This window comes from Plodia interpunctella, chromosome 15, assembly GCF_027563975.2.
Source record: "Plodia interpunctella isolate USDA-ARS_2022_Savannah chromosome 15, ilPloInte3.2, whole genome shotgun sequence".
Classification (NCBI taxonomy): domain Eukaryota; kingdom Metazoa; phylum Arthropoda; class Insecta; order Lepidoptera; family Pyralidae; genus Plodia; species Plodia interpunctella.
In genome coordinates this window covers 4,725,004-4,742,915 of record NC_071308.1, presented here as the reverse complement: position 1 = coordinate 4,742,915, position 17,912 = coordinate 4,725,004, and the positions used below count along the sequence as shown (strand labels likewise).

The 17,912-nt window shown below is 39.6% G+C and overlaps 1 protein-coding gene across 1 annotated transcript in view; it reads left to right on the top strand.

Annotated features, from left to right (window-relative positions):
• The window catches only part of gro (groucho), a 57,097-nt gene extending 39,431 nt beyond the window's left edge, over positions 1 to 17,666 (top strand). Inside the window, exons 8-16 of the mRNA XM_053755648.2 lie at positions 11,686 to 11,787; positions 12,007 to 12,128; positions 12,965 to 13,258; positions 13,922 to 14,168; positions 14,936 to 15,115; positions 15,563 to 15,723; positions 16,256 to 16,338; positions 16,525 to 16,724; positions 17,269 to 17,666. Of these exons, the coding sequence (XP_053611623.1) occupies positions 11,686 to 11,787; positions 12,007 to 12,128; positions 12,965 to 13,258; positions 13,922 to 14,168; positions 14,936 to 15,115; positions 15,563 to 15,723; positions 16,256 to 16,338; positions 16,525 to 16,724; positions 17,269 to 17,376 (1,497 nt within the window). The 3' untranslated portion in view covers positions 17,377 to 17,666. The remainder of the gene's footprint in view (positions 1 to 11,685; positions 11,788 to 12,006; positions 12,129 to 12,964; positions 13,259 to 13,921; positions 14,169 to 14,935; positions 15,116 to 15,562; positions 15,724 to 16,255; positions 16,339 to 16,524; positions 16,725 to 17,268) is intronic.
• The last annotated feature ends 246 nt before the right edge of the window (positions 17,667 to 17,912 follow it).

The following is a 17,912-nucleotide window of genomic DNA, read 5'->3' as shown; positions in this document are numbered from 1 at the left end:
TAATAACCGCGGATTTATTTCTACCGCCGCTCATTCGCTCTCAAATCGCGCCTAATATTCAATTTAGGCGCCCGAACCACACAAAAACTGGTCGGAGCCGGTTCATTACGCCGCGCATCTCGCCTCTTCATCCTCCTTACCTTATCTAAGCCACTCTGAATAACACCCCCGTGACCCCAGCCCCGCTCACCCCCGTCCACCCGCTCACCACTTCAAGTGGAAAACTCACAGGGCGAGGGCCGCTCAACCTTGTTTAGCATTCTCCTCGACTTCTTTATTTAATAGATGCCAAAAAAAAACTCCGGTCAGAATAAATTTGCGTTTGTTCTCCGATATGGCCCGGTCGTTGCGTATTTAAAGGTGCGCTCCTTTAATTAAGGCGGCAGCGGTGCGTGTAAATACGAGTTTATTTATCAAGGCGGGCGGTGGTGGAGCAATTTATTAAAGCATTAAAACTGAACTGTAATGTGCTTTTGTTTTTACTCGGTGGCAACCCTACCCGGGCGTGTTTACGCGCGTATAACAACAGTCGGCGAGCGCCGCGACGCGCGACAGCCTTCGCAATTTATCGCCCGAGACTTTCTTAATTGGAAGGAATGGCCACTTGTAATTATTAAGACGGTGTAAAGTGAAACAGATTGCACAGGAGAGTTGCCTGCGTGTTTCTTTCTTTTAGCTTTAGATACGCGAACTTGCGTGTGTGTAACTTCCAGTAAAAATAAATTATCTTATAATAAAAAGGTTCTCTCACCCAGTCCTGTTACTATTTCGCTAATATGTTTAGAAAGAGACAACATTCAGGAATTAGTGATACAGTTTTCCTTGTATTTGTTTTGTAGTATGACATGGATAAATCGCCTTAAGCTTGATGTCTGTTTATCTTGATCAACAGATTTGTTTTTGTAGTACTTAATACTCAAGTGATGTCTAGAAACCTAATTCGTCTCTGTCAAAGATCAAGCATGTCTAACTGGTGTTTAGTCACAAGAATCGGTTTTATCGCACAAACCCATCTGATAATGGATAAGGTAAGTAGGCAGTGTCGAGGAGTTATCGATCTATCACTTTGACGGCACCGCATTCTATCTTGCAGCTAATCTTAGACTGCATAGTGTGCTTAAAGCTGTTTAGTTCTCTACTTCAGAAGCTATGCACTGGGAGGTTGCTATAGGAGTTAGTAATATATATGCGCGTAGTTTTTTTCCAATTTGATTTGCCTGTTGTAATTTAAGTTTCACCGTACACGGGTATGCAAATTTAAATGGAGAGCATGCTATCATCCCACAAAACAAAATAGAATAAATAAAAATAACTAAATTGACTAAATTTATATTTAAATCTAAAATTAATTATCTAATTTAAAAAAAATCGTCGTGATTGATAAATGTTATTATAATTAAAAAAAAAAGTATAATAACATTTATCTATTAATTATTATGTATATTTTTATTATTATAATTAAAAAAAAAAACATTTATCGATTGATATTGATTGATAAATGTTATTATAATTTAAAAAAAATTATAATAACATTTATTAATAAGTAAGGACCTGAGATACTTTTGAAATAAATTTAAATTCTGATCTTTAACTTGTTGTGGGTTTTGTTATAAATTTTAGGTGCCATACATACAATACTTTTACTAAGTAATGCCGTTTTAGAAGGGTGTAAACATAGTCTGTAATTATCCCGATTATTTCTTAACACTCATTACATTTAACAAATATAGTAGTAGTATAGTAGTTTGTAGCTTGGGTAAATATTATTTAATTTAGAATATGACGTGGAAAAGTGCCTGTGAAGGCCTAATTTCTGAATAAATGACTTGATTTTGAAACATGGGAAACATGCATTATATATTTATGTATGAAATTATTGTTTTGAAGCCAACGTCATGGAATAATCTATTACCATACGAGTATGCATGCATGCATGTGGCATGCGATTTTCCATTGCATTGTAATTATAAATTTTGTGATGGATAAAATGCAAGTTTTAATACTGTCAAAGCCTACAGTAGTCATTTAATATACGAGTATCGATCGATATACAATATTTCATAATCGGATTGGTATCGGTATTCGCTATTTCAATTGGTTGTATTCCAATTCGCTGCTAATGTTCCATCCGGTCATACATAGATAGATAGGTGCTACAGTTAATCTTCTTATGCGCGGCTGCGATACACAATAACAGAGTGGCGTAGCTAGATGGACGACATGGTCCCTCGCCCACGGCCCACACTTACAGGATCACTCAAGTTACGATATTTATATTTTCTCTTTTTTTTCGAATCTTTTTATGTAGTCTTAAGTTCTCATCGTTTTTACCCTCCCTGGATAGATCTATATGCGGTTGTAATAGTGACGAATTTACAACCAAACGCATTTATATTGTTCACTTTCGTGAGTAGGTATGTCGTTTGTAAAGCAAAAAAAAGTAGCCTATGTTTTGACGGGGTTCTTTAACTACATGCATACCAAATTTCATCAAAATTCAAAATTCAGACTTTCACATTTATAGTATTACCTACAATGGATATGCTACGCCTTTGGAATAACATGTAGATTACGGTGCATCCCAGATTATTCCGTTCCGATTATCCGACGTACAGTAAGGGGCTTTGTGTCTCTGGAATATATAATCTGCTCGATGTAATCATGACTTGTGTTGAATATGCTTAATATGAATAAACACGCTTCGTTATACGCCAGACGTGCGCGCCATATTTATTCACACTTATTAATGCCGGATACACATGCAACACTTGCAAGAAAGCCAGGCTACAAAGTAAAGATACTCGAGATTGCTTACTGTATTTGATGAGTGCGCTGATTTCATTTTGTGTTATGTCCCAGAAAGTTTAGTTTGCCTTTTAACAAATAATAACGAAAGACAATCTTGCGTAACTAACATTGTAAATTTGAGAATGTGCTTGCATTACATTTTCTAATTCCAAACTAAGTAAAGAAATCCATACTATATTATAAAGAGAAATTTGTTTTTTTGTTTGTAATGAATAAACTCAAACTACCGGGCCGATTTTGATGAAATTTGGCACAGAGATAGACGAAACCTTCAGAAGTGACTTAGGCTACTTTTTTATTCTGGTTTTACCCGAGCGAAGGCGGGGCGGTTGCTAGTCCTAAATAATAAAGTCAGTTGCATAGAAGCTATCCCCCTGTGCATTAACCATTTGTTACTATGCCAGCAACCTTCGTGAATAACTTTAGTAATTTCAAACAATTTGAATGCAAGCTACGCCGAGCACAGCCGAACTCGAAAGCCAGGGAATTCGGAATTCTTTGAGAGTCGTCTTTGACGTTTTGTAGCTGTCTGTACCGCTCTGAGGGTATTGCTCGTCTCGGTCGGGGCCTGCGGCTTTGTTCTCGATCGGGGCGTATCGCATCGATTTATGCAAGCTTGATCGAATCGCGCCCCCTTCCGACCCCCCTACCACTCCCCTCACCCGCTCTCATAACAATATCCGACTGTCGTTGCACCGCAATGTAACAGGAATCTAATATTAACCAGTATTATTTATATAGGATTGCCTAATCGGCAAGTATAAAATCTTAAATGTTTGTCTTACTGCCCCGCTGAGAACAGCTTTTTGGGAATTGCCTATTTTGCCTGAGGAGACGTGATGTTTGGTGTTTACTCAAGCAACACTCAGTTCTTTTGAATAAAAATTAACAACTTTGTATTTTTTTATTCATCGAAATTCAGGAGTTCCATGCAAAGGCATAATTTTTCCTCGTCTCACGTTTTATTTGCGAGTTAGTAAGCGTGCCGTTTGCATCATGATGAATGCTATGATCGCAACCCGAGCTTTGTGCAGACATTATGAGGGCAATATTGCTTTGTGTCCAAGTTGTGAACATACTGGAAGCCAAATCCCTATTGTTCGTACTCGTAACATACATACACACAGCTAACCAACAGAGATCGTACGAATGCGACGAACCGTGCTTACTCGGTGCTCCAACCGATTCAATATTCCAAATGAAATATTCAATACGTATTGCATTCGCCGATTCGTATCGAAAGTGCAATATTTTGCAGATGCAAACAAAATGACACACAAGTTGTTACAGTAAAAATATGTTGGTCGTAAAACTTGTGGGATAGTTGTGGCTGTTTTAATCAGTGTGTTAGCCGCAGCCGTCTTTGTTAGTGTGGCATCGTCGGTTGTTCGTTATGTGGTCACCATGTCGCGTCGTGCCACCATGGAGTGAGAATATTCACACCACACGTTCTCTGAATACTTTGTTTACGCCCTGTGTGGGCCCCAAGCAAGCCCGCATGCACGCTACCGATGCACCTCTCCCCACACGAATCTATTTATTGCTCTCTTTTACAACAAGCCATAATAATAACTATAACTACTATCGTTTAATTGCATCAAAGCGCTATAAGTCTATAAATTTACAATGCGTTATTCCGTGCGTTCATTACGATACATAAACCCGTTCAATGGAAACGTGAAAAAACAAGCGAGTAAAAAAAAACACGCTAGGCTGCTTGTATAATTGAAATCGCTGCATGTAATTAGCGGGCAGGTAGCGATAGCTCGCGGCTGGCTGCACGTCTTCATAATTTATCTCAATTAGTCGCCCGTAATGAGCGGAAGGGTGGCACTACCGTTTGATGCTTGCATTTCGCGTGCGAAATATAATGCTTGCTGCATACCTCCGGTGTGCTGTATTTGTTTAGTTCGCTACGCTACTGAATAATATGATGTATTACCTTATATTTATATTGTGTATGATGCAAACAGTTGATTGTTTAGTAACAATGAGCTCTATTTCTCTTGCATATTTAATAATCAGCACATTTTAGTATTCATGCATGTATTGTTTGATTTCTTATACATCACCTTTGGTTTTGGAAATTCTCGGTTCTGAAACGTACTATACTTATGTCTGCTTATAACCAGACTTTTTAAATTTATTAATGAAATATTTACTAGGTTCGTGATATTGCATTGTGTTCCTTTGGTTAGATACGTGAATGTAGTACTTCGAAGCTTGTATCAAGTAATTTTCGTTGCAAATGCTGCAATGTAGTAACTGCAATACATTGGCATGTATTTGCGGTTTTCCGTGCAGATGTCGGTGACTTGGCGATCGGTTCGCAAACCGTACAGCGATGTCGTTGTGTACCAGCGATGCGGTTGCGGCGGCATGTTTAACAATGCGGCCGGCATGTCATGCTTGCTCCGCCATCTTGCCGTACACGCTCACATCCTATTCCCTGCACGTCGTTCCCTTCGTGCTTATCACGCATTTACATATGCTTCGCCTCTTCACCGCCGTGCACGAGCATTGAAAATGTTTCATGAATAAATTTGTAATCCAATTTGGTAGTTAACTTTCGCCTCGACAAACAACGACACGTCGACATTATTTCATTGCGAGTAAAAACAAACAGTCAATATCCCTAACAACCATTCGAAATCGAATAATATTCGGTTCGTTTAAAACGATTAATCATAAAAATGCGCGGGTCGCAGCCCTTTTTCGAGTTTCCTCGTTACGGACTAAGACGAGAATCATTAGGAATTAAATTTCCCCTTTCATTAGTCCCTCAACCCTCGTATAATTCCGGACGCGGAGCAATAACAATATAAATCCCCCGTCGCGCCGAGCGAGGGATTACGGCTTGTCTCGACCCTAATTTAGGGCTGCCCCTGCCCCGGATTAACGAAGTGGCGGAATCCGCTAGGGTTGTCGCTGCGCATAAACTTGTTACGTGTTTAATGTTTTATTGACGGGTGGCGAGGGAGCCCTCATCTAAATAACCGTGCGCCGAGCCTCACGATCTGCGACCCCTTTCGGGAGAGTTGCGGTAGCGGATACGTGTCTTGATAAATCTCAAGTCTCTTCATAGTTAAGTGACGACAGTAAATCATGTAAATAATATTGTTACATTCGGTTTTAGTTGTGCAAACAAATTTTAGATAGGCACAGATAAAGCTGAAAATGAAATAGAACATTTTTTGTCTAATTGTGTCGTGTATTTTTTGTTTGTCTTGATTATTGAAAAGTTAAAAAAAAACCACACCTAAAAGTACAAATTACATGATAAACTAGTGTTGGAACATATTATCTACAATAATTCGACTTGGGGCAAAATACTTTTTTGTATGTATGTACGTATTTTTATGAATGTATGTTTGTGTGTATGTTTGTAACGCGATAACTTTCGAACCGTTAAAAGGTATGTAGAATCTGTCAATAGAATGTTTCAGTTCGTAGGGCATCAAAATCGGTTCAGTCGTTTTTGAAATATTCATAATTTTGTAAATACTCATCAAATTTTATTGTGTTCGCGAGATTTAAAAGTTCGTGACGAACAACTAGTTATTATAAACTGGCACTAAACATAATATATGTTACAACCTATGTTTAGAGGTTGTGACGACATCGGACCCATTAATGACATCATATTTAAATATTATATTGTGTTATTTCACATTCACATTATTATTTTTTTTAGGATTGTGATGATAAATTATTTTAAATTGACTATCTTGTACGTAACATGTTTTGTAATTATAAATTGAACTTTTTCCAGCCGTTAATAAAAACACAATTTACATCGTTGACGGCGTTTCTTTTTACGATAATTAACAATCACTAGTTAAAGATGGGTATGTTATAGATTTTGTATAAAGACGGTAGAATTTTTAATTTCTTGAAAACCACGCGTGGGTCGTTCTGTTCATATCATATGTACAGGGTAACGTAGTGTGTTAGTAAAAAGAAATTTTATTCAGATAAGCAAACTAGTACTCGTGCTGAAGTCGAATAGACCTTGGTAGCATTCTACAGTCTCGAACTGGAACTATTTTTCTCGATATAAGATTATTTATTATGTAAGGTATTCTAAGACAATTATTATGTTAAAAAGCCATAATAATAAATATCAATAAAATTTTTTTAGGTAATTTGTTAAATGCTAGAAACTTCAATCCGGTTATTGGTTAATTATATTGTCAAATAAATTTTGACATAATTTATTTTGTTCGTTGTATGTATATACGTAGTACGTAGCTATGGCGTAATATAGTAGTCCAGTACTTAATATATTTTATGAGACATAATTTCGAAAGGTCGGCCAGCGACCTTAGTAAATTGTTTTTTATTGCTATGATGTCGCTGGAGTGAATCGTTCGTTAAGGCGGAACGAATTGTTTATCTCCGGTATTAAGCCGCGACGGGAATGTCGGCGTACATATTGGAGTGGAAGGGTCTTGTGAGGATCCACGACCCTCCGCACCCTATCTGATTTTAAGCGAAGGATCACAATTAAAGGAACGGGTTTTGTCAACAGTCGCCACTTCACGCGATACGCACAGTTATTTCATGGTCCCCAGCAATCTTATGTCATTACCCTCAAGTGCTAAGTCCTCATTCAGATTAAGGTTTTTGTTTACCATTAAAGTTTTTATGAAAGTTTCTCTTTGGCGCAGTCCAACTTTATTTCTTCATTGCCAATTTTCCAAACGAGTTGCCTCTCAGCTTTCAGCGCCACGACAAACTCGATTTGGTGTAATTTATTTAAGTAATTTTACAAAAGCGCGGCTTCGTTCGTACACCGTATTAAAATTTTCGCCGAGACCGCAAAGTAGACGAGCTAACACAAAATTAAAGTCGTCGACACTTAAGGGCTTCGTAGTTTCGGGGGGTGAGTTTCTGTGAAATTTCTCTCGGAATGTCGAAATGGCGGATGAGTTTTGGAAGTCAACTCAATTATCGTTTTAATTAAGGCGCCGCGCCACGTGACTTTTGTTTGCATGCGTGAAAGCGATCGCGCTCTCCGCACACCGCCCCGCACTCCGCTCCGCGCGACCCCTCGCTCGTCTGTACGCCTGTTCCTGTTAATTGTGCTAATTACTCCTGTAATGGAGCAGGGGCGGGGTGAGATTGCTTATCGACGGCTTCCCCGGAATTAACTTTGTGTGATACATCTACCCAACCTCTGTTAATTTGATGTTCCTACGTTAGTCTAACTAAAGCTACCGAATAGTTTAGTGACTGATTACTCATACATATCTCATGAATGGTTATTGTCATATTCTTCATTACAATACATACCAAAATAGAAACATTATTATGCAATACATACTTGTACTAATTGCTTTCAACGACATACCTCCAAAAGTTTATGAACCAATTATTATGCTGCGGTTGGCTAACAATAACAGAATCGTATTCTCCGGAGCGGTAATGGCCACCAATTGTATTGGGCAAGTTTCCAAGTGCATTGCGAGTGTTGGGATGCGAGGCGAGCGTACGGTATTTCGCTAAGAGCTCGTAGCGCCAAGTGCCGGGTGCCGAGAGGCGGTGTAATAGCTTCGCACTCTACACTCGCCGTCGCTCCTCTTAAATTGTCTTGATCCTTTCTGCAAATCTTAGTATTGCTAAATAAACTGCCGCTATAGTAAAACATAATCTAGGAGGTACAAGAAGCTTATCTATTGAATTATGCTTGTTACTGTATCATGTCACTTTTGGGAGTCTGAAAAACTAAAAAAGAAAAATTATCAATGAACATTGAGAGCGCAGATCTATTATGCCTTGAAAGAGAAATTTCACCCATTGGTAAGATGAAAATGAAGGTTTGCTCCCGTGCTGTTCGTGCGTCGGCGGGCAGCACGTCAATCGACAACGAGCACCAGGCAATTTGGCTATTTGGGGTCGGCCATAAACTGATAGCGCGCAGTAAACGCAATCCTCCACTCGCGACTATAAACTTTACGAGTCACGTAAAAACGCGCTCGAAACGCCGACTCGCTACCATAAATTTATGCTAATGTATTCTTTATAGGAGTTTAATGTGTATTCAGAAATTCCTCCATTATTTATGTATACGAATGAACCGGTAAAGTTAATTTTAAAGTCGCGCATCGCCCCGCGGTTTACGCGCTAGCATCCAATTAATTATTTTTTTCGTTTTTGCTTGGCTACAATTTCGTAGCGGTTTCTTGTTTCCGAATCATTATTATCCTTTTTGATTCATTCAACCCTTCTGGTAGAGACTGGTTTAACAATGCGTACATATGAACGATGTGGACCTTCTCGTATTATCGCCTCATGAAACATTTAGGTCCGTTACGTATCGTACAAAGTTATAAATTGACGGCGTAATGGGACTTAAAAATAAATGGTCTATAATAAAACTTTTCGATGACAGTATCATAAAACGAGTTGTTTAGAATGCCAGTCTCTATTAAAGACGAAAACGTCGCGTGTAAATCACGTAACTTTCAAAACTATTATACCTGAAATATAGTCTGAACTCAATCCGTACATTTCCGAGCGGCGGGCGGTCTATTTATCTATTTCCCCCGCTTCCGCCCCCGAGCGTCCGGTTAACCGCCCCCCTTCCGGTTAACCGGGCGGCGGCGGTACGGCGCGCGCGGCTAAACGGCTCGTCGCGTGACCGCAGACAATAAGCCCGGGCGGCGTTAACAGCGCGCCTGTGTGTTGCCACTTTATACGTTACGTCACGATCCGCACTCCGCCCGCGACCCCCTCACCCCCGCGCTCACGACACATGTGCGCCGGGTGTCGGGCTGCCCGTCGCACGGTAGCCGATAAGTCGTGTTGTCGGAGCTTGTAGTCGACTCGTACTTGTTTAGCGACGGTTCCTTCCGCCCTACCCTTCCAAGACTCAATTGCTTTTTTCTTGAGGTCGACCCGCGTAATGGGATAAAGTAAAGATTAGCTCTGTTCTCTTTTCCGTTGAAAAAGGAAAAGTTTTGCGGCTGATCCACTCGATAAATAACGTGTTTCCGTTTGATATGAGATTACTAAATCCTACTGACATCCACATCTATTCTAAGCTTTATATAGTTTAGTATATTGATACAATTGTTATCACCCTCATATATTTTAAAAATAGCCTAGGTGACCTCGCAACCCGCTTCTACCTTATACATGGAATACGTTATCACCCTCGAGCGGAACTGTATGTCAAGTCAACCAACACGTTCCACCGCGTAAATAACTTTATTGCAATGTTTACTTTGTCTCACTATTCAGTCCACTAACTTAAGTTCATTGTTTTGAACTGAAAAGGCTTGGTCTAGACTTTGTTTTGGCTTTTGTATATGGATACTACCTACTACCACCTACTGACCTACTGATTAAAAAATCTAAATCTAAAAAAATTCTAAATCTACGATTAATGAAATCGTAAAGTAAATGAAATATTTATTATAAATATTCTTTATAATTCTTTAACTCATTCCGCGTCGGAGCGGCCACAAATGCAATCTATTAAATTAACGATTAACCGCAAACAGCCTCCACGAGCAAAGTGAATGACGGTACTTGTACGGCATCATAAAATCCATCCAATCGAATCCGACACGTCACATTACCGCGAGCTCCGTGGGTCTCTCGAAATAGCACTTGAAATTCGATATCGAACTGTGCGGAGATCGGGAGATCGTAAAATTAAGCCCTCGAACACACGGCCGACCCCCGCGACATAGCTTACACTTCGATACCAACATACACACCAGTGTGGACCGCTTTATGTTTTTCCACGCGACTTGTGCAAATAATAAAATTTTATTGGTTACATCTCGGCTATCATCAAATATCCAATAACAACGCCGCAATAAGTTACATACTATGTACTATCTTATGTTCTATACACTTGCCCCAATTTTATTATCTAATTTATTCATCGTAAAAATCAGGCTCTTTGTGCGTGAAAACAGAACGCTCGCGTTTATAGTCGGCCCATTAAATAGAACTGGATCTATTGTAATGTTCGCTTTATCTCGGCCGGCGATAAATAGATGTGGATCTCAACATAAAGTGTTATTGTCTCGGTTCGCGGCGGCCGGTCGTAAGTCACAGCGGGCGGCGACAGGTCGGCGAGGAGAGCAAATTAACAGCCGCTTGCCATTCGCCTCTAACTTAGTACCTCGTAAAATTAGGCCCCGTTAGACCCCTTCAGGCCCCAACGAACCGTGCGGGCTTCGCTCCCGGAGGACGCCGGATTAGACCCAACCCGTTTCTCATTCGACGCCCGTTTCTGCTTGAGCAGAATCGTGTTAGAAAACTTATGCTGCGCAATAGATATTGGCACGTTGTGTATCTTTTGTGCTTACAGCTAGAATGTCAATAGCCCCGATGTAAAAGTTTGCGCGATATTGAATCATAAGAGAAGCGAAAGCCATTTCGCTCGAATGGCTGCACTCACGCTCGCGTGCGTACTTGTATACTCTTCAAATGGCATCTAACAACTCGCCGCCATTCGGAGCTGTACCAACGTTATTAAACGTCAACATGGCCTGAATCAGCGAGCGTGGTGGTCGTTCATCACGTATATGATTATTTCATTAGTTCGTATTTGCGCGCTCATCCAAATGTTGCGGGGTTCCTGTCCCCCCACGGCCCACCGAGGGGGCGATGACCACACCCGGAGCTAATCATGCGGTCAGTTTGTTCTGCCTCAGCGTGTTTTGATATTGATATTGACTGTAGCACTCGCCTCGCTGCGCGCCGATTTATTTGCGAACAATGATCGATTGATTGCTATAGCTACGTAAGGCCATAAACGTTTTGATTATGTTTACCTACTCGTATTTGATCGAATAGCAAGCCGATACTGCCTATATTATAGGGATTTTGTTGTTGAAGATTGTTTCTTTGTTACAGAGGAATTCCATATCTCCGGGCGAGAGAGAAAAATATAGAACGCGGAGTCCGGCAGAGCCTGACCACAAGAAACTAAAGAAAGAAGAGAAAGACATGGGTCATGTGAGTAATTTTATCTTGTTATTGCAAAATATCATATTTCAGTTTTATTGATTGTGGAAATAATATCAAATTATTGGCGTTAAGTTGCAAGTGAGTCTTGACTCACTTGGAATAATTTGAGATTAGCCCTCCTATTTAATTACTGGCACCTTCAATGATGTTTTGCCCACATATTTCGTAATGAGAATTATCTAAAAAAACATTTTCCATTAATTTTAGGAGTTGGTAGTAGACGACGCGAGCGAGGAGCCAACGTCGCCACACAACGGCGCGCCCTCACCCAGAGAAAACGGTTTAGATAAGTTGCAACCTAAGAAGGAACACCCACCACACAGTCCCAGGTATATAGTTTTTTTTTTACCTACAATAAATATACTTGTATGCGTATTACGTATTTCTTGTTTTATTAGTAGTTAAAGCGGAAAATTTATATGTAAACATTGTACGATTCCAATGAAAATAAATAAACAACGTATAATGTTTTATAATGTATGTAATTTCTAATATTTTATATGTGTAAACTAGTGTTAATTAAAATTACACGTACCTACGCATTAAATCATAACTTGACCACTTTAGTCACTTAGCTGATTACAAAATCCCTCTTACATTTAGTAAAGCTTGGCATGTTTCACTCCTAATTAAAAATAACCTAATGCGGCGCTTATCTATTAGTGTAGAAGCCATTTTAACACCTAACGTATTTGTAAGTTTACGACGATCGCACGATCCTCTTAATAGAAGCCCTAGCGACACGGGTCATAGACACGACGAGCTAACACGAAAGTTAATCCGGCCCGGACTAAATCAATTACGGAATTAGAGCCCGGCCGAGGTTTCGTGTAGTCCTATTAACAACAATAAGATTAGACATGCCTCCGCGGATAGCTGATGATAATCTTCACACAAACTTCAACAGTTTCGGGAGCCTTGGGGTTAAGTTTAGAGATTGTTATGACGACGAATTAGCGTTACTTTTTGTTTGAACATTATCTCGTTAGTGCGTTACGGATTAGAGCCGCCGTTTCATTTATCGCTTTGATCTTTTCATTACAATTATAATGTAATGCACATGCTTAATATCGGTGTGAATAATCTGTACATAAAATCTTAAAATTCTGGCTAAATAAAAGTACATTTCTTAAATATTTATTATATTCCATAAATGAACTTCCAGGTCGGGTACCTCAAGCAATGCATCAACGCCTTCAGCGAAGAAGCTAGATGAGAAGCCCAGCACCCCGATTTCAAAGCCGGTGACGCCGACGTCGGGCGCTAGCGGCGCGGGGCCCGCGGGCGCTCCGCTGAAAGCCGCCGTCAAACCGCCATCTTTACAATACCCGTATTTGGGCAATGGCGCTCATGACGCGTATGGGTTAGCTGGATATTCGGCGAGAGCTGCCCTAGCGTACGAACCCCTTAGGCCTCCGCTAGGACCCGCTGCTTTAGCGCCTATACCTGGAGGAAAACCGTAAGTTATTTTGTCATTGAGTGACTTGTTAATTTATTTATTGGTTGCTTAGGTTTTGAATAAATTAAATTAATGATCAGCAAGATAAATAAACAACGTATTAACGTAACATATACATTGCCATTTTAGATAGGTACCTAAATAAATCACGCACATGTATTTGTAAATAAAACAGGTAATTTTCAGCCATTGCAATAATAATTTATCTCGAAACCTAATATTGATGCCACAGGCCACAGTTCGCTATCATTGCGGTCAGGAATGGATGAAACACGTGACTAATGTTCCTGAAAAACATTAAATTAACAACGTCATAAAATGCTAACCATTCCGTGTGGTTAATTAAATGCTTACAGGAAAATACGCACGTACGTGTGGGTATGAAACTGTTGAAGTCTAGTAATACTTGAAAAATTAAATTCGTTATAATTTTGTTGTAATTTCGAATTTTTGCGAATAACAAAATGCATGCAATCTTTTATTGAGAGAGACCTATCCAACCACATACTTCTATTAGTGATCATTCTGATTTGACAATACCAATATAGGTATCTGTTTTTTTTTAATATCATATGGTTGGTCCATCAAGTTATACATTAGTTATACGGTATTGTATTACCGAATCGATAAAAAAAAAACTTACAAAAAAGTTGTATTTTCCAGGGCATACTCATTCCACGTGTCAGCGGAGGGTCAGATGCAGCCGGTGCCGTTTCCCCCCGACGCCCTGATGGGCCCGGGCATCCCGCGCCACGCGCGACAAGTCTCTGCGCTTGCGCACGGCGAAGTCGTCTGCGCAGTCACAGTGTCCTCGCCCACTAAGTACGTGTACACCGGTGGGAAAGGCTGCGTGAAGGTGTGGGACATCAGTCAGCCGAGTAAAGCGCCCGTCAGCCAACTGGACTGTTTGGTGAGTGGGTAACTGTCCCACAAACTTTATATTCTTATGGCATGTTAACATGCTCGGCAAATCACAATATGTCATGTTTACCTGTATGCAACGGGAATATATATAGAATTTGCAATGATTTTGGGTAGGTTGGTGAGCAATAGTACGTTTCAATGTGAGCTATGTTTTTACACGAGACGAAATTATATAATACATGTACAATGATTTTACGTTTGGCGAGCATGTAAACTTTAAAAAGTAAATATTTTGAATTTTGTGTTTTTGAAGCGGCGCTTCAGCTTGTGTATTTATCATTTATGTATTTGTGGGATTTACATAATTCGCATTTTTCTTTTTAATATTATTGTTTTATGGATCAACTAAATAGCACGCTATTTGTCGAATACATTACAGTGAATGTGTGAAGGTAAATATATTTTTGCCGTAACGAATCTGAGATTGGTTTTGTACAATGTTTACATATAAATTTTCCGCTTTAACTACCAATAAAACAGGCAATAGAGGTAATACGTTGCTAATAAAAAAAAAACACTCATATCGGAATAAATGTGGCGGAAATAAGAATACACACACATGTTGACATTCACTGTACCATACACATTGTATTGCCATCAATCAACGATATTTGACAAATATCCGGTCAGTTATCAAATTCGAATAACAATAGTGTACTTTTTAAAAATTGTCTGGACCTGACATTCCAGCGTAATGTGGTGGGGAAAGGAATCCAGGAATTCGTCATTAACGATCGACTTTATGGTTTCCAGCAAAGAGACAACTACATCAGGTCGGTGAAGCTGCTGCCGGACGGGCGCACGCTGATCGTGGGCGGCGAGGCCTCCAACCTGTCCATCTGGGACCTGGCGTCGCCCACGCCGCGCATCAAGGCCGAGCTCACCTCCTCCGCGCCCGCCTGCTACGCGCTCGCCATCAGCCCCGACTCCAAGGTACCCCTGCTGCCTGATGTGTCTGTTTGCTTACTCAGTAGTACGAATATTAAAAAAATATATCTCACCAGTCCAGCTATTTATAAATAATCGTTTAATTAACAATAGGCTTCCCTGAGAAATGCTGGTAGCTTACTAATTAAATACCTGATAGCTTGAATGTAACAAATTAAATGTGGTCGTCCAAATCAAAAGGGAAGGTTCCTTTTGATTTGGCGCCCGACATTTAAGCCATTATTGCCGTTGTTTTGTATTCGAACAACGGCAATAAAGACCTAAGTGCCAGCCGCCGGTCTCCTTCGATTTGGACGGTCACAAATATTATGTTTCACAGGTTGGATAGGACTGACTGGCAAATAACTTCAGGCAGATTTCTGTCAGATTACAATAATATGATAATTTATTTAGTTGTGAACTAGGCCCTAAATGTCTGTAATTGTGTTGCAGGTGTGCTTCAGCTGTTGTTCGGACGGCAACATCGCGGTGTGGGACCTGCACAACCAGACGCTGGTGCGGCAGTTCCAGGGCCACACGGACGGCGCGTCCTGCATCGACATCTCCGCCGACGGCACCAAGCTGTGGACGGGCGGGCTCGACAACACTGTCCGGTTAGTGCATTTTTCTTTTTCCTTTGTGAAAATGTCGACTCGCATTGCCATTCTCAACAACAGAGTGACGTGGATCTTAACCTCACTTTTAGGCAATATGAATATATATCAATATATTCATATATAGGCAATATGAATATATCGCATATTATTTTGAAAACCGTAGTTTTAGAAAGCGACGCCATTTCTCCAATTTAACGCGCCGTTTTGTAAGATCGCGGAAACTAAAATATGGCTGCGATATATACACCTTTTTGAAACATAAAATTATATCTAAAATGTTGTCTACTTCTAGTAAATGTTAATGTTACGCATGCTATTCCTATATTATAATAATAAAATAAATTATAGTAGGTGAAAAAGTCGAAATGTTTGAATCTACATCCATCGGCGTAGGATTCGATTTATTCAATTATAACTCTTATTTTTACTTTCATGCATAATGTAAATAAGAGAAATGTTCTCTTTATTATAATGTTGTTATATTTTTAACATTCTGATAGTTTAATAAATGATATCTTGGTATTTTCAGGTCGTGGGATTTAAGAGAAGGCAGACAGCTGCAGCAGCATGATTTCAGTTCTCAGATATTCTCCTTAGGCTATTGTCCAACAGGTATAATCATATTTAAAATTATTTTTGATCTCACTTATACTTTTGTAATGACGATTTGATACATTAGGACGTATCTACAAATGCTGGCGCGTAGTTTCTTTACATACATTACATCGCCTATATGCAAGCCAAATCAACTACTTTACGAGAAATGAAAATGAAATGATTATATTTTGTGATGCACAGGCGAGTGGCTGGCGGTGGGCATGGAGAACAGCAACGTGGAGGTGCTGCACGCGGTGAAGCCGGACAAGTACCAGCTGCACCTGCACGAGTCGTGCGTGCTGTCGCTGCGCTTCGCGTCCTGCGGCAAGTGGTTCGTGTCCACGGGCAAGGACAACCTGCTCAACGCCTGGCGCACGCCCTACGGCGCTAGTATATTCCAGGTATTCTTTTGTTAAGAGCTTTTGTTTCGTTTGACATGCCCGAATGTTTGTTCAAAACTGTTGTTAATAAAATTTAAATTAAATATTTAAGAAATTCCCAACTCTGAAATTAATAGCAACCATTCATTTGCTATAAAAAAAGAAGGACACTCTGGATTAAATTCTCTTCAAATAAAAAAAAAACTACATAGAAATCGGTTTAGCCGTTTTTCTGCTACGATACAGACAGTTAACATTCACCTACACATGTATGTATCTATAATGTATTGACATTATTATGAATAAGATGATTTGAGTAGTTGATGATTAGTACTCTCAAACCGGCTCCTAACAAGGGAACTCCGCAATGTTTCCTACATGGACATGATGTTTCTGGCACGCATAGACATAAAAAGATTATCTTTTTTATTCAATAATATTGCTGTAATATCGAAATCAAAAATATTTTTCTATATTGTTTCACCTTATGTTCAAAATTTTAAAACTATAATAACACGATTTTGACAAATACTTTCAAGTGCTAACCTGAGTATTTTTGTTACAGTCTAAAGAATCTTCATCAGTTTTGAGCTGTGACATTTCATCAGACGACAAGTACATCGTGACGGGCTCCGGCGACAAGAAAGCGACAGTCTACGAAGTGATCTACTAGTGACAAACAAACAAACAAGCGAACAAAACAGATCAAGTGACTGTGTATAGTGAGTGACGTTCCGCGAACAGAGTGGCACGTGGTGATATAGTTTTAGTGTATGTATAGATTATATTGGGAAGCCTGTATTGTATGTACTTATGCGACTTGTTTATATAGATTAGTGTGCGCGATTTTATGTTTATTTGTTGAGCGCCCGTAGTGTATGTTGGCAGCAGATCTCAAAATGATGATTTCGTTTCAATATTGTTGTAAAATGCTCGTATTAAAGAAAAGATATGCGCAAACTATTTTTTATGTTTTATTCACACCTACACCTTTTCTAATGCGATGTCTGTCTGTTATCTATCATATCCGAAACGCTTGACCAATTATAATGATAAATAGCTTGATAAAGACCCGAAGTCATTAATGGCAATTTTATTTTATAAATAGACAAAAAAATAGTGCTAGTAGGCTTTATATTTTGACAATATTTGATATAATTTCGAAAACACTAGCATAGAAGGACATCCCGATCAAGTACGGAAAGTAAA